Source organism: Perognathus longimembris, chromosome 9 (genome assembly GCF_023159225.1).
Source record: "Perognathus longimembris pacificus isolate PPM17 chromosome 9, ASM2315922v1, whole genome shotgun sequence".
NCBI classification, from domain to species: Eukaryota; Metazoa; Chordata; class Mammalia; order Rodentia; family Heteromyidae; genus Perognathus; species Perognathus longimembris.
The window spans coordinates 64,079,324-64,094,454 of record NC_063169.1 but is presented as its reverse complement, the minus strand read 5'-3'; the positions used below and the strand labels follow the sequence as shown (position 1 = coordinate 64,094,454).

The window sequence follows — 15,131 nt, the reverse complement described above, 5'->3', positions numbered from 1 at the left end:
ACTTAGCATCAGCCTGCTCATAGCCCTAGCATCTGGCTTTGACCATGATCACTTGAGAATTGTGGCCAGATGGCTCAGCAACCTCTCTACTGCCAGCATCTCAGGATAGGGCTGGAGTATCATATAATATCCTGACTTGTTTTGGTAGCTTACGTGACTCCATATTTGTGATTTTAACAAAGGCCTTAGGGAATTTTAAAATTATTATTCTTAGGAGTTGTGTGGTTTTTTTTTTTTTTTTTTTTTTTTTTTTTTTGCCAGTTCTGGGCCTTGGGCTCGGGGCCTGAGCACTGCCCTTGGCTTCTTCCCGCTCAAGGCTAGCACTCTGCCACCTGAGCCACAGCACCTCTTCTGGCCGTTTTCCATATACGTGGTGCTGGGGAATCGAACCAAGAGCTTCATTTGTAGGAAGCAAGCACTCTTGCCACTAGGCCATATTCCCAGCCCTGTGGGTTTTTTTGTTTTGTTTTTTTAATGTCTAATGAATGTTACATGTGGAACTGAAATTCCTTAGGTGGATTGATAATGGCATGTCTTTAATCACACATAGACTTTGGACCACTGAATTTAATTTTGTGCTTTAAGAACATGAGTAATTGCCATTAAAAATACAGAGATTAGGGACTGTATAGAAATATCTTCCTCATCTGTGTTTTGAAACTGTGAAGTATAGTTTTGAAGAAGACTTGGCCAGAAGATCCACTTAGAAGTTACTAGGTGGATAATCTCAGAGAACCTTCCCATCGCCCGGCCTTGCGTGATGTCCAGGTGACTCTGGTAGTCCTCTAGTGCACAGTCAGAGCCCACTTCACCCCTCTGAGAGGGGCTGGCATCATCTACTAATCACACAGCTGATGTTTCAGGAGTCCCTCCCATGGACAGGCATTCCCTTCCACCCTCCAAGGAAAGCAGAGATAAATAGAATTTGGCCAGTGCCCTCCATGAACTCGTAATCTCAACGCGAGAGTAACTGCACCAGGCAGGATAGCATACGCTGTAGAGAGATAGAGGTAAATATGTGATAAGGCAGTTACAAAGACATGCATATCTTCCTCATTTAGTCAGGGTGCATCTGGAGAAGGAAAGCTGAATGAAGCCATTCACCCAACTAGATAGTGCAATGGTATTATTTTAGATCGTGTGGCGTTGTTACAGGGTTGATCATGTGGTCAATGCTATAGATCTAGAAGCAGATCGAGAGCATGGCGGAAGCCTTCGTGCATGACAGAGGGACTTGTCAGGTCTGGGGGAAAAGGAGAGATCGTTCAACCAGTAGAATGAAAACAGAGGAAAGATAGGATTGGATCCTTCTAGCTTACACAGAAAATCACTGTGTGATCATCTGTGTGATCCAGAAACTAATTGCACAATCACTAGAAACACTGTGATCTTTCAGACATTGGGTTAGAAAAATAGTCAATAAGACACAAAGATATCGAGTATCAAAGATTGTTATATTTTAATTACAGTGAAATTATGAATATTTGAAAACACTCTGGAGTAAGTTTATGTAAGAAGTTGCACACTTATCAGCCTTCACAATTTATTCTGTGAAAGGTTGAAAGAGATATGTTAAAGTTGGAGGGGTGGTTCCAGTGGAAGAACATCAGTCATCGGCCAATAATCAAAAGCATTAGTTACCAAGTTTGAGTTCTGGTCTTTGATCAAAAAAAGAGAACAAAAAAACAGAGAGAGAGAGGTGGGGGCAGAGGGAGAGGGAGAAGGAGAGGGAGAGAGAGAGATATTAAGTATGTTTAAAATACAACCATGGAGCAATAAGGTTGCAGCAATTTGAGGAACAATATGGATAGGAGCAGTATAAAACATATTAGAAAGTAAATATACAAAGCAGAGATAAGGAAGTGATGTCAACATCATTGAGTATTAAGGCTTAATGAAAACAGAAGTGAAGGTCACAAAGAAAACATTATGTGTCTTTCCATATATTTAATTAAAGAAGCATGTTTAAGTCCCTGTCAGTATCAATGGTTGAAGGGTTGAAAAGGGCCTACACCAAGTGATTCTTTTTGAATACTAACAAGAGTGAAAGAGGAAAAGAAAGGTATGGCATTACTTTATAGCTGGAAATGTTTACATTTCCCACTTGCTGAGCATTCTCCTCCTTTATATTGCACTCCTAAAAAGCCGTGCTTGCATGAAAAGGTGAGAAGAATAAGAATTCATCTATCAGCAAGGAACATAACCAGATGTCCTGGAAATAATTCAGGTTCACAATAGAAAGAGAACATATGAATGGCACATGTTATAGCTGCCAAAAAGAATGAAATCTGGTGAAAGGCAATGATATAGATGAAACTCAGGGATACAACGTCTGGTAGAAAAGACGTATCAGAAGATTCATGCTTTTCATATAAGGTAAAGGCTCAAACAAATGTGTTGTTGCATGCACAGGAGTGAAACGAATGTGTGGACATTCCTATTCCTGCTTTCCTTTCCCCAGCCCTGTGAACAAGGCCGTGGCGGGAAGCGCATCCGCGCGATGGCAAACATCGGCACCGCCCTCAAGTTCCTTGAAGGAAGAAAGGTAAGAGGCGAAACCAAACTCCTTAAACAAGAAGTCCTGGGCATCCTGGCATTGGCACGATGGGCTGTGGGAGGCATTAATGTGGAACTGTACAGATAGACAGTGCCACTGTAAAATACTTTTAGATCTACTAAGCAGTTGCAAAAGAGAAATTTCACACCACCGTGCTCTCCTTCCTCTAATTTTAAACACTTCCATAAATATGATTCTGTTATTAAATTATGAACATTACAGTTGAAACTGCTCACGAGAGCCCAAACCATAACACCTTTGGCCCACGACTCAATCCAACTCACGGCATGCGTTTGCTTGTATGGGCCTTGTAAGGCAAGTCTTTTCTCTTTTCTCTTCTTCTACGACCTTTGATGCTTTGGGCAGATGGACTCTGGATCTGGGTTTGTATGACGTTCTCTCTTAGTCTAGCTGAGGCTATGCATTGCTGGCAAGAACTCCAAGGAAGGCCTGCTGGGTCCTTCCCTGTGGGCCATATGAGTGGGCAGAGGAATCTGCTGTGTTCTTCACTGATGAAGTTAGCAGGGATCACATGATGAGGTGGGGGCATGTCAGTTTTCTGTGACTATAACAAGCACTTGAGGCTGGATCATCTGTCATGAAGGAAGTTTACTTGGCTTACAGTTCTGGAGGCCAGGAAGTCCATAGCACGATACTTGCATCTCGCTGCCTCCCACCCAACAGGAGATGTCACAAGAAGAGATAGAGAAGCTCGCATCAGCTTCTGACAAAGCCACCAGTCCCATAGATGGTGGCCCCACCCCAATGACCTTATCTTGACCTCAGGGCCCCGTTTTAACAAATGATCTTTAAGTAATTGTACCAAGGGGTTTCAACTCATGTCAGTTGATAAAGACAGTGCATCTTGATCAGTGCCATTCACTCCATCATTCTCCCCATCGATCCCAACCCCATCTCTCCTTTCCAGTTACCTGGGACAATTTTTCCACACAAGTGCATTGAATAGCATGGCTGTATTCACCCACCCTGCTTATCCCAGTGCACCTTCCACCCTCCCCTGACACCCCGCCTCCCCTCAGGCAAAATGTGTTTCGGCTTCCTGTTATTCATTTTGTTACACCGCCCTTTGATTGCTGAAGGAGGAGTTGCACCGCGGGAATCCTTCCCTGTATATCCCATATTTTAGTCAGATTGATCATGTATATATGCATTTGGCCCCTATATGTTTTCAGAGATGTTTATATTGTGTGTCTGATTTCTATGTGAGAGGAAACATGTGCCCTTTGCCTCTCTGAAATGGACTTACTTCACTTAACATAATTCTCCCCAGGTCCGTCCATTTCCCTGCAAATGACATAATATGACCCCGACCTTATCTTTGTCCTCCCAGAGGCTTCATTACCAATTCTGTTAAGAGAAATGTAAGGACTGAGCTTCTAATACGTGAAATTCAGGGTCAGGTCACAGCAACTGGTATCTGTCATCCTTTTTTCTATTACTGCTTTTTTCTGTCCTAGTCGAGAAATAACTTACAGGAGGTGACCGATACTGTCTAATTTTTTTGCTCTTCTTCAAACTTTCACCAGTTGCCTCCAATAGATGCTTGTGAACTGTTGCTCTACTGGCAACTTGTATTCCTCTCATTCCATCTTCATTTATTATTAAAGGCATTCTATGTGGAAAAGATGACATTTCCCCCCTACTCAGCCATTGATTTACGCAACTGGTTATTTCTTTGAGTTTGAGCTCATTTGTTTTTGTGTTATACTACAAGATGCAGTCAATTGTTAATTATAAATATTGAGCATTGTTGCTCACACTGCTCTAGATTGAGCACTGAGATCTCTTTCACTGACTTTCTTGTTCTTCAGCATGGCCTCCCTGCTCCCAGGCCACTTCTTATTTAGTATAAGCACAGTTGTCCCAGCCTTGCCTTTCATTCTCCCTAGACCAGTCCCAGAATCAGCTGGTTCTCAAAGGAAGCTTCGCTCTTTTTGTTGGTGACATAGTTGTCGTCTGTGTCCAGTCTTGGGTTTGCTAGTGATTACTAGACAGTCATGGCTCCTAGGCCCTTGCCACACTTCCATCTAGAAAATATGTAGGTTTGCCAACTAGTGCATACAAATATATGCTGTCCTCTCTCTCTAGTCACCTACCCTGTCCTGCAGGTCTGTTTGCATGTGTGTGTATAAATTGTTATGTTAAAATGATAACTTCCATTCCAGAACAACACCGTGAGATTTATTCTCTCCTTACATAATTTTTTTGTCCCTGTTCTCACTTTAATGTATTTATATATTTGTGGAAAAAAACTAATCTACATATAAAATAGGTCAAGAATTTCCAGTATATACACCCATGCAAAGCATTACTAACTGGAGATCACTATCTGTGCAGTTCTATCTGTATATAGCAGTGTAGTATCAAGTCAAAAACCTATTTTCCAAATATACTGATGTTAGTTTCTAGTCCTTCTTTGGTATGTTTGTAGTATTCATTTGTAATAGAGGTAACTTGTAATTGTATTCTATTTGGTGTTGTGCTACATTCATACACACACACCACCACCACCACCACCACCATCACCACCACCACACCACACAAAACTCAAACATCCCAAGAGACTTTAGTTCTTAGTTTATTTTAGGGAGTGGGTCTCTACCATGGCTCACCAGCACTTCCCTATTGCTGGAGGTATATCTTCAACATTACTTCCTAGAAATGTGGTTGCTAAGTCAAAAAACAATGTGTACTAGACAATACATTTCCCCAAATGGCATGCCTCTTAGATTGAACTATTTCTACTTTGTGAAAATTTAGGATGTTTGTACACAATTGTCATTTGCACACAATCCTGAAAAACAAAATTGATTTGATTATTTTCTTCTTAATCTCTGTTATGAATTAATTGATATGCTCTGTAACTTTATAATCAAATGCTGAATATGAAACAGGACACTTGAAAAGCAAAGCTTAGATTGTACACCTTAAGTAATGTACTCTTCCTTTGGTGTATGTTAGTAGGCTATGAAGTCAGAGCCTTGGTCCTCACTCTTGCTAGGCAGGTGTGCACTTAGCCATATTCCTCCCTATTCCATCATGCTAGTAGATATTTTTCAAGCAGGGTCTCGGATCTTTAGAGCAGATCTGGCCTTGAGCCACAATCCTCCAGCATTCCCCTTCTCACATGTCTGGAATGACAGACACCACCACACTTTGTACAATTATTTGTGTTTTAGTAAGTTGGTGATTCAATGGGCCAGAATAAATTTTGATGAATTCTGCAAATTTCATGCTTCACAAAACTTCATTGTTATTATTTATTTATTTATTTATTTATTTATTTTTGCCAGTCCTGGGCCTTGGACTCAGGGCCTGAGCACTGTCCCTGGCTTCTTCCCACTCAAGGCTAGCACTCTGCCACTTGAGCCACAGCGTCGCTTCTGGCCGTTTTCTGTATATGTGGTGCTGGGGAATCGAACCTAGGGCCTCGTGTATCCGAGGCAGGCACTCTTGCCACTAGGCTATATCCCCAGCCCATTGTTATTATTATTAACACATGTCATGAAATCTTGGCGACGATGATTGAACTTGGAGTATAAGTTGTTCATCATCTGTTCTCTGAATTGTGCTGAGGATGGTGAGCACTGGTTGATTGCACCCTTAGAGATTGACATATTTACCATATAAGTCCATTTTGCTTCTTGTTTAAAAAATAACCTGTTTAATAGTTGGAAAAAATGGTATGTCTCTGTTGACAGAGAAAGACAGTTCTTTTTTTTTTTTTTTTTTTTTGGCCAGTCCTGGGCCTTGGACTCAGGGCTTGAGCACTGTCCCTGGCTTCTTCCCGCTCAAGGCTAGCACTCTGCCACTTGAGCCACAGCGCCGCTTCTGGCCGTTTTCTGTATATGTGGTGCTGGGGAATCGAACCTATGGCCTCGTGTATCCAAGGCAGGCACTCTTGCCACTAGGCTATATCCCCAGCCCAGAAAGACAGTTCTTTACAGTTACTGTTGCTCCTAAATAAAGAACTCAATGGTAATAACCATTATTTTACCATTTCTCAGCTTTTCTTTGTCTTTAAAGAGCCATGCTCGAAGTGTAATATGTTTGTTTCCCTTTGGACAAATCACACTGGTTTTAAAAATCATTTGCATCTGTATGTCATCTTCTCCCTTTGTTTTTCATGGCAGTCCATGTACAGAGGATCACCGGTTAGTATAAACTTTAGACTTTTTAACTCCTGCTTTCTATAGGTAAAAGACAAGCTAAGTTTCAGGCTCTTTGGTAGCAACTTGCAACGTAAGTGCTTCTTCCTCAACTACTCACATGGTTTGTTTTAAATCCGCATGATTCCTAAATGTAAAGAAAACCACATTTTGTTTGGTGTTTTTATTAGTTAATCCCTGCCTGGATAATATATATATATTATATAAGTATATATATATATCATATATATATATATACTTGCTTTGTTCTCTTTGTCAACTTTAAGCAAAAGAAGTCTGTGAAATCCATTTATGTTCACCAAAATCACGTGCTTGCTGTTTTGTAGTCCATCTGCGATTTGTCATGTACCATGACACAGGATAGCCAAACCTCGGTAGCTAAGACCTAATTATCCCATGGTTAAGTGAGGTAACATTCTGACTTATTACTAGGAGAGTGTTTCTTTTTTAACAGATTAAATTAGTGAACATCAACTGCACTGACATAGCTGATGGCAGGCCATCTATCGTTCTCGGGCTGGTATGGACCATTATTCTGTATTTCCAGGTACAGTGCTGCTGTTTCTTTTTTCAAACCAGTTGTAAAATTATGGGGGAGAGAGTGGTAGACTCATGATGCCCTCCTCTGCTATACCTTTTGGGTGACCATTAACAGTACACATAGTCTTTTGGTAGTAGAATATCATCATCTCCCCCACAAAGATGCGTTACCTAGAACCTGAATCCCATTGAACTTCAGCTAAGGAATCTCATTATGGAGATAGACTGTATAAGTGTATATCTGTGTACGCTATGTACAATGTACTCTATAACTGTAGTACAAGCTCAGGAAATGCTTTTTTTTTCTTTTGTGGAGAAGTCTCAAGATCCTCTCAGACATGATAAGAGTTAACTTGGCATTTCTTATAGAATCATTGTGCTACTTAAGTTTTAGTCTGCTTTCCATTGCTAACACAAAATACCTGAGGCTCTTTAACTTAAATAAAGGGCAGAAGTTGATTCGCTCACTGTTTGGGTGATGGAAAATTCAACCACCAATGACGAGGGAGCTGTGACCACATCCCATCATGATCTATCGCACTGGGATAGTCGCAAGTCAGAGAGATTGTGTGGTGTGGCAGGAAGGCAGAGAACAGAGAATGACCAGGCTTACTTCGATAGCAGTCCACCCATGAGAACCAACGAGGATCCCATAAGAAATTCATGAGTTTATTCCAAACGTATCTCCCCCAAGGATCTTCAGTTGGGTTTTCCTTCTCAGCACTTCCCAGTCTCAGCACATGGAGGACTAAGTTTCAAACACCAAACAGGAACCTTATCCAAGCCATAGCATCCATCTCACTCAGGAAGCCCACACCACGTACGGCCCTGTGTATACAGAACTAGTGACGGCAAGGGGACATGCAGATAGGAAGAAGGTCCCACTCTGCCTGCAAATACCTTGCACTTCTCAGGGGATGGTTAGCTCATTCTCTCTTAGTTGACACAGCACACCTCGGTGGGAGCAGAGGAACAGTGATGAATTTCATCCACAGATTGAAGAGCTGACCAGCAACCTGCCCCAGCTGCAGGCACTGTCCAGCAGTACATCCTCCGTGGACAGCACGGTCAGCCTGGAGACCGCCAGCCCCCCAAGCAAACGCAAGGTGCCCACCAGGATCCAAGGAAATGCCAAGAAGGCTCTGCTGAAGTGGGTGCAGTACACAGCGGGAAGGTAAGTATCAAGGGCTTGGTGCAATCAGAAATTCTGTGATGCCTGGTCAGTTTTTTACTTAGGTCTCTTCTCCTGCGTGTGAGGGTTGGAGAGACATTCGAATAAATAAATGGCTTGACTTTTGTTTCTGTCTCCTTGATTTAAAATATAAACAGGAAATTGCCAGTAGTGCTCTAGGAAAATGGTCTGACAAAATGAATTTGTTTTTCATTAGTGTGACTAGGCCCGATGAGTAAAATCGATCAACCCAACACTTTTGATTAGTAACATGAAGGCTCATGTTAATCAAGTTATTGTTTAGAGCTCCTGCTTGTAAGTAATCTTTACCCAAACAAATCAGATATTTATACTAACTTATCTCTTGGTAAGACTATTTGAAAAATGTGCCATAATAATATGAATTAAGATCCACATTGCAAAATCTAATTTTATTTCCTGAAACTTTCTAGCCATTTAATTCCCGCCCCCTTTGGTCTTATCTTTTATATAGAATAGATTTTATGCTGTCAACTTTTGGGGATGAAATCTAAATTTACCTATGTACACACTTTGGTTATAATGAGGGCTAGAGAATTAGAATTCTCAAGAAGTATCTTCTCCTACCAATTTCAGTGGGATTTTCAGCTGAGCATGACAGTGTTTTGTGGTCTGAGGGGGTCAGAGGCAAGTTTTGTTTCAGGTTTTTGCAAGTTTTGCTTTCATTTGATCTTCCTAGATGACATGGAAAATCACTCACTTGCTCTCTCATTTTGTCTGTCTACCACTAGTCTGAATCTGATTAACTCCTGATGGAGAAATAGCTGTAAACAAGTACTTATTATGCTACATTGAAATGTTAAACGTAAGGAGTTCTATTTTCAAAAATGTTGGAGAAGCAGGAGATATGGAAGGAAAAGTTAAACATAGAGAAGATGTAATCAGTGCAGCCAACATCTGCAATTTGGCTTCGCTTTGAAAGCGTGGGAGTGGTTGCTTTTCTAATTCCAGACAGAGTCCGAATTGTTTCTGAAGAACTAAGAGTGCGTAGTAGAAATTAACATGTCAGAATCCTCCCACATGGTTGGAGCACCATTTGTTTTCAAGCACACTGGCCCACTGGGCATTAGAGATGTTGATTACAACTTAACGGGACATGAAGAGAAGCAGCGGTCCAGGGTGAAGACAGGTGATACATGAATCCCCGGGTCATGACGCCACTGCAGCACTGACCTGTGACGTTCAGTTTTCCATTGCTCCACACTCAATTACAGTTAACCAAAGCTCGATTGAAGGTTATTTCATAACATGGCAGCTCGAGGTGAGCCCAAACCCAATGAGGGTGCAGCTTCCTCCATTTTGTTTAGCTCTGCGTATACTGTGTTGGGTTTTATGATGTGCAGGGATCTGGGGACAGCCCAAAGTCATGTCTGCAGGTTGTGTATTGGAAACAAATATTCTCCTTGTCTGTGAAGATATTCAGAACCTCAGACCTGCTGGGTGTTTAGCCATCAGCACCTCAATAAGCTCACTCCCATGCTTGTTGCTTTGTATGCAGAAGTTTGAGGAGAGGATATCCCAGCCACACAAATTCCATAAGAACAAAGATACGGTCCCTAACAGAACATTGATTAATTAATTCTATCCCAGGGTGTGCTTTCTAAACAGTGGCTTCTCTGACATGGAGAAAAGACTTCAGATTCTTCAGAATTTTTGAACCAAGTTCATTATATGCACAAAATTAAATGTTGTATACAAGTCAGAAGCACTTATATACCGGATGTATTTTACCATTTTTTTCTTTTAGTATTGGAGTTTGAACTTGGGGTTTTGTGTTGCTAGAAAGGCACGCCACCACATAAGCCATTGCTTCCATTCCATTTTGCTCTGGTCATTTTTGTGATCGTATCTTAATTTTTGCCCACGCATGGGCCCAGGCTATGATTTGCGTATATTTTGCTTCCCATTGTAGCCTAAATGACAAGCACATGCCATTGCATCTACCTTCTTAGTGTATGGACTTTTCTGCTCAGTGTAGGTCTGTGAGCCTCTTGATCTCAGCCTACCGCGTAGTAGGGATAATAGGTGTGTCACACTATGTCCCACAGGTGAGATAGGAACTCTTGTGTATGGGCAAGATGGCCTTGAATCACAATCATCCCGATCTAAAGTTCCCATGCAGCTAGGATTACAGGCATGAGCCACCAGTGCCCAGCTATTCTGTCATTTCTTGAAGTGATGGGTCTGATATATAAGATTTTGGGCTTATATATGAGCAGGTTGAACTTAAACTTTTTAGTAATACATTGCATGTAGTCGAGACATTTGTTTAAAACTCTGATCTAATCAGAATAGTGCACGTGTATCTTCAAATGGATGAATATGTATATGTACATTTTTTCAACAGGAACAGAATGTGTAAGATACATTGAAACATTTAAAATCACTTAGTAAATATTTATTAGCTAATTTTTATGCCCCGCCTTATTTTGTTAAAAAGTAATGTGAACTGACCTAAAGAGACAAAAAGTTGTACACGTGTGCATGTGTGCACATATGTGGTATGGTGTGTGCCTGAGTACACGTGTTACTGGGGAATGAGTAGATTCAGAGGCATTCTACTACAGGAGCTCCTCCTCTGCCACATTTGCTTGTAGGGTCTCAAGATAGGTTTGCTTAGGCTGGCATTTAATTGTTATTGTTCTATCCCCACCATCCCAATCAGCAAAATTACAGGCCTGCTCAAATGTGCTCAGTTTGCCTTGGAGGCTGTTTCTTGCCAATATCTTACCTGGACTATTAACTTCTAACATGTCTCTATCTCCTGAGTAGCTGTGGTCACAGACATGTCCATCACACCCAACCTGGAAACCTATTTAAATGAAGAAATAGGAGGGAAGGAAAAAAATAGGTAGAAAAGTAAGGCAAAGGGGTGATGTATGAATAGATAATTAACAAGGACAGGCTGTTTAACCTTCATGGATTGCAAGACTTTAAATCCATACTACAAAAATCTCCAAAAAAATGAAGAGAAAATTCATCTTTTAGAATTACTGGTATCCTATAAAGTAGCTTAAAAATATTGATTTAGGAAGCCCATGGTTAGGTCCAAAAAAGTGCTTACTTTAACTCACAATATTTTACACAATTTGAATATACTTTGGTAAACAAGTTTTAGAGTGAATCTTAAGTTTATTGAGATTGTATTTATGGGCCTTTGCCAGCTTCTGTTATTTCACTTAATACTTTTCACAGAAGAATATTTTTTTACAGAAAGTTTGAGAATGTGGTAAATCTAATTAAGTAATTTTTTCCTTTAATGAGATAGAGCTATAAAGTTAATGAGACCAACTTAAAAAAAAAAAACCCACCAGTTTCCTGTATCCATGCTAACTACATAGTCACATTTATAGGTTTAGCACTTAGTTGTGGGTTCTTAATCATGTTAAAATCATTCTTGTAGCAGCACATTATGCATTTGATATGACATATCATCTTTTTATTCTACTATGAATCATGTCTGCCTGTTTCACACAATGTTGCTTAGAAATGTGTAAGAAATTTCTTCAAAAAATTTCCCATGCTCAGTTATGATCACCTTTGATAATAATTTCACTATTTTTCTTTTAACATTTTGTCACATCCTTTCCCCTAAGTTGCTTTCCTTTCAATAACTGTCCACATTTGCATTATAGAGACCATCTCAATTACTGAAAGAAGACCTCATATTGAGACTTCTAAGTATTATTAATGTGAATTTCAGCATGTTATCTTACGTCCTCTAGAAAATGGTTTTCCTTAATCCTGTTCAGTAACTAACGTGTACCTCGTTAATGAAGAACATTAGGGTTTGGATGGGCCTTGAAGAATGTGTTTATGCTTACCAGTGGTTTGACATTGGTTTTGTGTTTGTGACCTCAAGGCAGATGGGAATAGAGCTGAAGGACTTCGGGCGGAGCTGGAGAAGCGGGCTTGCCTTTCATTCAGTCATCCATGCCATCCGTCCTGAGCTGGTGGACCTGGAGAAGGTGAAAAGCAGATCGAACAGGGAAAATCTGGAGGACGCTTTCATTATTGCGGAAACACAGCTTGGCATTCCGCGGCTGCTGGATCCTGAAGGTACACTACGTGATTGCTACCATGTGCTCTGGGTGGTGGTGTGTTCGAATGCACTAAACCCACACACGGCCTGACTTGTCTGAGCCAGAAAGCTGTAGGAAAGAAGGAAGAAATAATACCGTTGGTACCAACTTTTTTTCTGTATAAATATTATGTGTCATCATATTTGGGGACAAAATATGACAACATTACCTCAAGTGGTGCTTTGGCTTTGATCTATGGCCAGCAACCAGCAGATTGTAGTTCAAAGCCATGGGAACTGGTCTTAGTGTGCCTAAGGGTGGAATGAAGGTTTTGGAAGTACAAGGATTGTGATGTGATAAAATAATTACATTGTATAATCCAATAGAGGACATTAGGAATTTAAGACCATAGCTTTAAAAGGTTTTTCATTAGATATGGTAATATTGATAACCGCTCAATGCCTTGCTGTCAGTTAGCTATTAGTCAAGCCAAATGGTGCACATATATACATATATACATACATATACATATATATGTATATACTTGTTATATCATTGAAATAGATTATCCCCTTTATTAATATGAAGTAACTTTCTTTGTCTCTTTGGAGTAAGTTTTATTTGAAGTCTGTTGTATTGGATGAGTATACCAGCTCCTGCCTACTTTCAGTACCTCTACATGCTTAGGAAATCTTTAATCCTTTGTTTGTCTTTAGCAGTGAGGTAAATGAAGGTAGCATAAATAGTATGTAAAATGTGTGTTTATGTGTGCTGGTCCTTGGGCTTGTGCTGTCTCTGAGCTTTTTTGCTCATGGCCAGCACTATACCACCTGAGCCATAGCTGCATTTCCAGCTGGGTTTTCTTTTCTTTTCTTTTTTTTTTTTTTTGGTAGTTAATTGGAGAAAAGAGTCTCCTGAATTTTCATGCCTGGGCTGGCTTTGAACCACAATCCTTAGACCTGGGCTTCCTAAGTACCTAGGATTACAGTCCTAAGCTACTGGTGCCTGGTTTTCTGTCTGTAATGTGGATCGTGTTTTTTGGTAAATTGCTAGATTTCAAAACTTCTGTTATTACAATCCAGTGATTGAGAGTTAATTTGTTCACATGCGCTTTGGCTTTCTAGATGTGGACGTGGATAAACCAGATGAGAAGTCCATCATGACCTATGTAGCCCAGTTTCTGAAACATTATCCTGATGCCCACAATGCGGGTGCCGACGGGCAAGAAGATGAGGTAGCTCTACATTTCCTTTAAATATTGGTAGTGTGCTCAACTCAGATTTTCATGAGTACTGTTTTCAAAGATATTAAATTAGACTTTATTTTAATTGGATAGCAACTGAGCAAGGAACAGATGTCATCCAATGGAGAAGTGAATAGTGGAAATGTTTCTCGGGTTGATATGTTGGATATGTCCGAGAGAGCTTTGCTAATGATAAACATTAGCTATCCAATGAAGATGAATTACAATTAAGGAAAGATAGCAGTGCTAGGATCACCATTTTAGTTCCTTCTTTTCATTTAAGGATTGAAATAATTTTATATGCATCATATTATATATAGCGTTTTCACTCTCCTTACTCTACTAGATATTATGAAATCTTATTTAAATTCTAGATTGTATGACATCCATTTACAGCAAACATGGTAGCAAAAAGCCTTAACACACATGTTTCATAATGCTCATTTGACATGTTTATTGTCACTAATATTTTCTTAAAAAATGGAAATGAACAAAGGAAATTTATCTGTACCTCATCTTCTAGACAGAAACTACCCTAGGGGCAAAATGAACATACTTGTTCCCAATATTTAAAAATATATTAAAATACATTTTTAACAAAAGAGAATCATAGTATCTGTGAAGTTTTATACTACTTTCCATTAACATGGAAAAAAACTAAGCAAGCTGGGTACATTGGTTCAGGTCTATAAATCCTTAATGTTTCAGAGTCTGATATTGTGAGGATCACAGCAGGAGGCTAGCCTGAGTATAATATACCCAAGATCTCATCTAGGATAAAGCTGGAAGGGGTGACAAAATCCCTAATCCCAGCTACAGAAGGAAGCATTGATAGGAAGATTACAGTCAAGGTCAGCCTTGGCATAAAATAACCAGAGCAAAAAGGCCTGGGGCTGGAGCCCAAATCAGAGAGCATGTGTCTAGCCAGTAGAAAGTCTTTAATTCAAAACCCTAATCCTGCCAAAAATATTTTTAAAAAATTTAAAAATGAATAAAGAACTATGCAGCATATCATATGTATATACACGAACTTAGCCAAATCTAACTGCTGTGAATTTCTAATTTTTCAAGTGGCAAACAATATTAGATGAGCAGTCTTGTAATAAAACTTTGCTGTAAGAGCCTTAGAACTAGAATTCCTAGTCAAAAGGGCATACAAAATGTCATTGCTTTTGAAATGTTGTAAAGCGTCAGCCTATCGAGTTTGCCTCATTTTGTGCCCCAGCCAGAATATCAAAGGATCCAGTTTCCCAGTGAGAATGGACATTCCATTCTCTTACTATTTTGTAAATTGTAAATTATTTTTTAATTACAGAAGGGTGATCCACTGCTGAATTTCAGCTTCATTGTAGAGGAAAATGGCCCCAGG

At 40.0% G+C, this 15,131-nt stretch overlaps 1 protein-coding gene across 1 annotated transcript in view; it reads left to right on the top strand.

The window, feature by feature from the left end:
* The window catches only part of Syne1 (spectrin repeat containing nuclear envelope protein 1), a 367,506-nt gene that overhangs the window by 59,826 nt on the left and 292,549 nt on the right, over positions 1–15,131 (top strand). Inside the window, 5 exon segments of the mRNA XM_048354307.1 lie at positions 2,462–2,545; positions 7,202–7,294; positions 8,283–8,461; positions 12,360–12,556; positions 13,644–13,753. Coding sequence (XP_048210264.1) covers positions 2,462–2,545; positions 7,202–7,294; positions 8,283–8,461; positions 12,360–12,556; positions 13,644–13,753 — 663 coding nt within the window.